This window comes from Molothrus aeneus, chromosome 14 (genome assembly GCF_037042795.1).
Source record: "Molothrus aeneus isolate 106 chromosome 14, BPBGC_Maene_1.0, whole genome shotgun sequence".
Taxonomy (NCBI): Eukaryota; Metazoa; Chordata; class Aves; order Passeriformes; family Icteridae; genus Molothrus; species Molothrus aeneus.
The window spans coordinates 3,572,702-3,579,065 of NC_089659.1; the positions used below are offsets into that span (position 1 = coordinate 3,572,702).

Below are 6,364 nucleotides of genomic sequence, written 5' to 3' on the forward strand. Positions count from 1 at the left end.
ACCTGTGGATTTCTCTGCAGGTGTGTGAGGTTTTGCAGCATGCAAAACACAGTCCTGTCACTGAGCACTGAGAGCGTGCAGCAGCACTTGTTCATCTCTAGACAGCCAGTCCTAGGTACACAGACTCCCATATCCATAATATGGACACTGTGCATTTCTCAAGGGATTTGGACACCTCTGTCTGGCTTCCTACAGTGCATAAACTCAGGAATCAGTGTTTTCCTCATTAATATAAGAAAGGAAATTGAGGTAGAGACAGGAAACAATGTGTCAGGGGCCCTGCAGAAAGGGGCAGAGTGGGAAGAGGGCTGTGGGGACTCTTTCCTCCTCACAGCTACAAGGTGGCCTAGTGAGGGGATAAACCATCATGATTAAGGACAAGGTCTTTTGCCTCCCAGTGCTCCCTGTGATCCAAAAAGCCACATCCCTCCCACTGAGGAGGCAAGTCGTGCATTTGCCCAGCTGTGGGCGAGCAGCTGCATGCCAGTGCTATTCCTGGCGAATGTGGGTCTGCATCCGCTCGGGGAGCACGCACAGCCAGCCTGTGATCTGAATTCCAGAGTGCTGTGCCCCTGATTCTGTGTCAGTGGCCATGTGCTCTGCACAGCCACATACCCTTGCAGCCCAGCCTCTCCATACCAGCACCCCGTGCTGCTGCCTGGGGTGTGTGGGAGTAGCTGGAGGCTCGTGCACATGGAGAGTGTTTTGTCTCTGAGCCGTGCACAGACACATATGCAGGCTATGGGTAAAAATCAGTGCTGGACAGACAAACACACATGCAGGGACACACATCTGAGCAAAGGGGCTTGCTGTGGGCTCTGAATGTCACACATTTACTTGGCCAGTGCCTCCCGAGCTGCCTGTGTGTGTGTGTGTCCCCACACAGCAGGACCACGCATGAATGGTGTGGGCAAGGTGGGCACGCGCCTGTGCCCGTGCGTGTTTATGGTCATGGGAGCACAGCCCTGCAAGGACCTGTGTGTGTGTGTTTATAGCCATGGGAGCACAGATGTGGGCACTGACAGCCCTGCAAGGACCTGCGTGTGTTTATAACCACAGGAGCACAAATCTGGGCACCCACAGCCCTGCAAGGACCCATGTGTGTTTATAATGATGGCAGCACAAATGTGGGCACCCACAGCCCTACAAGGACCTGTGTGTGTTTATACCTATGGGAACACTGCCCAGCAAGGACCTGTGCGTGTTTATAGTGATGGGAGCACAAATCTGGGCACCCAAAACCCTGCAAGGACCTGTGTGTGTGTGTGTGTGTGTGTGTGTCTGTGTGTGCATGTTTATAATGACAGGAACACAAATCTGGGCACCCATAGCCCCAAAAGGACCTGTGTATGTGTGTGTTTATAACCATGGGAACACAAATCTGGGCACCCACAGCCCTGCAAGGACCTGTGCATGTTTATAACCACAGGAACACAAATCTGGGCACCACAGCCCCACAAGAACCTGTGTGTGTTTATAATGATAGGATTTCAAATGTGGGCCCCCACAGCCCCACAAGGACCTGCGTGTGTTTATAGAGATGGGAGCACAAATCTGGGCACCCACAGCCCTGCAAAGACCTGTGCGTGTTTATAGCCATGAGAACACAAATGAGGGCCCCCACAGTTCTACAAGGACCTGTGTGTGTTTATAACCATGGGAGAACAAATCTGGGCACCCACAGCCCTGCAAGGACCTGTGTGTGTGTGTGCGTGTGCGTGTTTATAACCATGGGAACACAAATGTGGGCACCCACAGCTCTGCAAAGACTGTGTGCGTGTTTATAACCACGGGAACCCGAATGTGGGCACCCACAGCCCCCTAAGGGCTGCGTGTGTGCGCCGGGAGCATCTCCCGGCTGAGCAGGGAGATGCCAGAGCTCCCCCCGGCAGCGCGCAGGGACAAACGCACCTGCCCGCAGGTGTGCGGAGGGAGGGAGGGAGGCAGGGAAGGAGGGAGGGAAGGAGGGTGAGCAGCAGCAGCAGGCAGCGCTACCCCCGTGCGTGAAAGCAGCGGATGTGCGAGCAAACAGGTGCGCTCCGCACACCTCGGCCAGGCTGGATGGGCTCCCGCACCTCCGGAGCGCTGCGAGTGCTCCGGGCACAGCCCGGGAACAGCTGCAGCCGGAGCGGGCGGCGGAGCGGTGCCAGCTCTGCCCGGTGCCACGCAGGGCAGGTGAAGCCGTGCCGTAGGTGTGAGTGACACGCGGGCGGGCACGGCTGGCTGCGCACACGCAGGGCCGGATCCGGATGGATGGCACCCACAGAGGAGGTGTTGCATGCCATCAATCCCGCACGGCCGTGGGCATCGCCCCCGGAGCTCCGCAGAGCCGGGGCTGTGGCACGGCGCAGCTCGCACGGATGCGAGCGTGGCTGCGTGTGAGTGGCCAAGGCAGCCTCGCCGGGCGGCTGGCGCAGCTGCGGGGCTCCGGCGGCTCCTGCGGGCACCATGTTCCCCAGCAAACCCCCTCGTTTGGCCATTTTCCCCCGGGCTGGGCAGGGGGACGCGCACACACGCTCTGCGAGGTGGGCTCCGTCCGCAGGGTCTGCTCCGCATCTCCTGTACGAGCATCCCTCCTCCCCCAGGAACGGCACGGGCTGGGGAATAACAATAGCAGACGGCAGGGGAAGCGATTTGGGGAAAGAATCCCCTCCTCTTCCCCACATCCAGCTCGATGGAGAAAAGCCCGACCGAGACAAACAAGCCCTGTGCCAGCCCCCCTGTCCCCGCAGCCTGGGATCGCAATCCTTACCTTTGCGCACAGCAGGCGAGACAAAGAGCTGCTAAAGCAGAGACAATTCCACTCAATCTGTCTGCCTGAAATGTCCACATTTCCACAAAGACGAAGGATGAAAAAAAAAATCTTTGGAGGGGAGGGGAAAGAAAGATGGATCTTCTGAAATCCCCCTCCAAAAAAAGGGGGGGAGGGAAAAAAGAAACCAACCCCCCCCCCAGTTAATGATTTCCTAGAGAAAAAGAATAATGACAAAAAATTAAAAAATGAGGGGGAAAAATACCCCCCCGCTCCTTCAGTGCCAGTCAAAGAATTCGTTTCTTCTTCCTTTCAGCATCCTCTCAACAAGAGACATCCTCTGGCAATGGAGAAAATCCCAAGAGAAAGAAAAATAAAATGCCCCAAAATGGGCTCAGCAAAATGTGAAATCGAATCTCACAGGTACGCGGCAGAAGAAGAAGAAGGAAAAAAAAATTAAAAAAAAAAAAGGAAAAAGAAAAAAACCCAACTCAGTGTCCCCTGAGCACTCCACTTGGATTATTTTTCCTCCTGCTCTTTTGCCATCCGGTTCTGCAGATGTTGCATGGCTCCTGCTACCCACCTTCAGAGAGGAGGAGGAGGAGAAAGAGCGTGTGTGTGTGTGTGTGTGTGTGTGTGTGTGAGAGAGAGAGAGGGAGAGAGGGAGGACGTGTGAGTTTTCGAGCAATATGATTTTATTCTGGATTTTACCTATTTGCTCCCCCTTTCCTCTTTATTTTCTGAGGGGGGAAGGGGAAGCCACCCAGCCCCACTGTGCAGTTATTTTATTTTAGGGAAATCTCAGGCTCGTCACTTGGGAGGTTTGGGGCTTTTGTGAAAAGGCTAAAAAGAAAAAAAAAATAAAAAAGGAACAGCAAATGAAGCCCGGTGAATAAAAAAAATACATATATTCATGTGTAGAAAATAGATAAATCCCTGTCTGCAGGGAGGGCTGGATGTCTCCCTAGTGCTGTTGCCGCAGCTCCTGTGGAGTTTTGCTGCTCATTGCAAAGTCACAAGAGGAGGGGAGGAGAGAGGGAGTTTGTGGTTGGGGAGGGGGACTCTCTGGACAAATTGGGATCCTGACGTCATGGCTGACAGCATTAACCCCTGCTGGCTTGCAGAGGGGATGGATGAGCATTTTTGCTGAGGTGGATTTTTGGGTTTTTTGCCCGGGGAGGTGGGTGCAGAGAAGATGATGGGAAAGGTGATGGCATTTTGGCAAGAGGGGGGCTGTGCCTGGGCAAGAATGGCTCAGCTGTGAGCGCTGATGGGTGCTGTGGCTGCCTGAAACACTGTCACCAGCACAGGCTGAGCTTCCTCCTGCAGCCACAGAAATGGAAAATAAGGTGATTTACTCAGAATGTCTCCATGCCACAGAGCCCAGTGGCCTGGTGGCCTCCTCCAGGGGCACTGGGGGAGATCTGGAGGCTCTGTTGGGGCTGGAGACTCCCCCAGGCTGGGGAAGCCCAGCTCAGGAGGGATGCTCAGCTCTCCCTGAAGGATGCTGTTATGCATACAATGGAGTTTGTGGGAAAAGGGAGCCTGAACTTCCAGAAATGCTGCTGGGGATCAGCTTCTGGTGCTGGGGCTTTGTTGGAATGGTAACAGCCATTGAAATCACCACAGCCTCCTATGCACCAGCCTCTGATCTTTGTCTTAAAAAATAATATAATGAAGGAACTCTCCATCAGACATGCAGTAATGTACTAACATGAAGGATTTTTTTTTTTTCCCCTAGGAAAAAGAAGAGATCCAGCAGCACTTTGAATGCAGAGCAGAAGCCATGGCTCAAGGAGGAAACATCTGAGCTCTCACCAGCCTGGACAGGATCTCCTCTGCACCTGCCTGGCAGCTCAGAGCAGCCCTTCTGAACAGGTATGTCCTGGTTGGCACCTGTGTGTAGATGGTCTCCAAAGCCCTCTGGGACAAGGGGCAGAGCAGATGTGTCACTGCAGCTGGACAGGACCAGCTCCAAAATGCCTCAAAGGGCACAGGGCAATGTCCAGTGGCCACTGGGCAGCTGCTCTGCCCTGCCCTTCCCTGCAGGGAGATCTGGCCAGCAGGAGCAGGGAGCTCATCCTGCCCCTGTCCCTGGCACTGTGAGGGCACACCCTGAGTGCTGTGTCCAGCTCTGGCCCCTCAGCTTGGGAAGGACCTTGGGACACTGAGCACGTCCAGAGGGGACAACGAGGCTGGAGAGGGGCTGGGAACACAAACCCTGTGAGGAACCCCTGAGGGAGCTGGGGGTGCTCAGCCTGGAGCAAAGGAGACTCAGGGCTGCCCCCATCACTCTGCACAGCTCCTGAAAGGGGCCTGTGCTCAGCTGGGGCTGGGCTCTTTCTCCAGCAGCACTGACACAACCGGAGCACACAGCCTCGAGCTGCACCAGGGGAATACAGGTTGGATATTAGGAAAAGGCTTTTACAGAAAGGGTGATAAAGTTCTGGAATGGCTGCCTGGGGAGGTGGTGGAGTCCCCATCCCTGGGTGTGTTTAACAAAGCCTGGATGTGGCACTGGGTGCCAGGGTTTAGTTGAGGGGCTGGGGCTGGGGTGGATTTGATGATCTTTCATGCCTCTTCCAACCTGGTGATTCTGTGAATTCTGTGAATCTGGGAGCATCCTTTTCTCTAGGGTTCCTAAAGCTCCTTTCTCTCATGCTTGGCTTGGCTCTACGTGGTTTCCTCAGCAGAGGCATGCCACAGATCCTGTGCTCCCAATCTCCTTCTCCCAAAAAGCCTGGTGGGGTGTGACCTTTCTGAGGAGCTTCTCCCTGGCAGGCCAGCCTGGGCTGTGGCCATGCAGAGCCACCAAACCAGGGAACAGCTGAGTGCTGTGCTGAGCTGACCTGGTGTCAGTGGGGACACTGAACCTGTGGGGCTTGTGGGGAAAAGCAAGGCTGGGGGAAGGTTTAACATCTACAGTGAGGCTGGGCTAGAATGGGAGGGGAGAAGATCTTCTCCCTTACTGCTGAGGCTGGTGCAAAAGGTTCTCTGCTTGGTTCACTGCCCAGACCACCCCAGCTTGGCCAGACTTAGCAAATTAAGTTCAGAGCAGTGGTCTCCACTGCCTTCCCAAAGGCCAAAGCAAGTGGCACTTGTCACCTGCCAGTGAATGTGCCTGTCCCTGTGGAGTCAGGGCTGTGCTGCCCATGGCTTTCACTGCAGGCCATTCCCTGTGGCCTCCACAGTGAGTCCAGGGTGCAGGGACCCCCCAGGACACCCAGCTGGTGACATTTCACTGTGTGGCAGCCCAGAGCAAGCCTGTGTGCCTGGGCTCCCCGTGCTGGCCCTGCACTGTGCCCTCAGGGTGCCCCTGGGCTCCCACACTCCCGGTGTCACAAGCAACTCTTGCTTTGTCACCACCCCCAGGAGCTTGTGGCTCTCTAATTCCTGTGCCTGAGGGGTCCATGGCCAAAGCTATAGGGTTTCTCCACACCTCTGCTGAAGAAGAGGAGCCAGCCCAGCAGATCTGGCCCTGCAGGCTGTCCCCACGTGCCCAGGATGAGCTGCCTGGTGCCATCAGGTGCTGGCTGCTGTACAGGTACAGCATTTACCTGCTCTGCTGCTGCCAGCACACAGAGCTCCTGACAGCAGTGACTTTCTGAAGCA

At 55.4% G+C, this 6,364-nt stretch overlaps 1 protein-coding gene across 2 annotated transcripts in view; it reads right to left on the reverse strand.

Annotated features, from left to right (window-relative positions):
• LOC136562586 (gamma-aminobutyric acid receptor subunit beta-4) overlaps nt 1–3,716 on the reverse strand; it is a 78,537-nt gene extending 74,821 nt beyond the window's left edge. The window contains exon 1 of one of the 2 annotated variants that reach the window (XM_066559510.1): nt 2,753–3,716. In XM_066559510.1, the coding sequence (XP_066415607.1) occupies nt 2,753–2,832 (80 nt within the window). In that variant the 5' untranslated portion in view covers nt 2,833–3,716. The remainder of the gene's footprint in view (nt 1–2,752) is intronic. The other variant, XM_066559509.1, reaches the window with a different exon arrangement.
• Between the last annotated feature and the right edge of the window lie 2,648 nt (nt 3,717–6,364).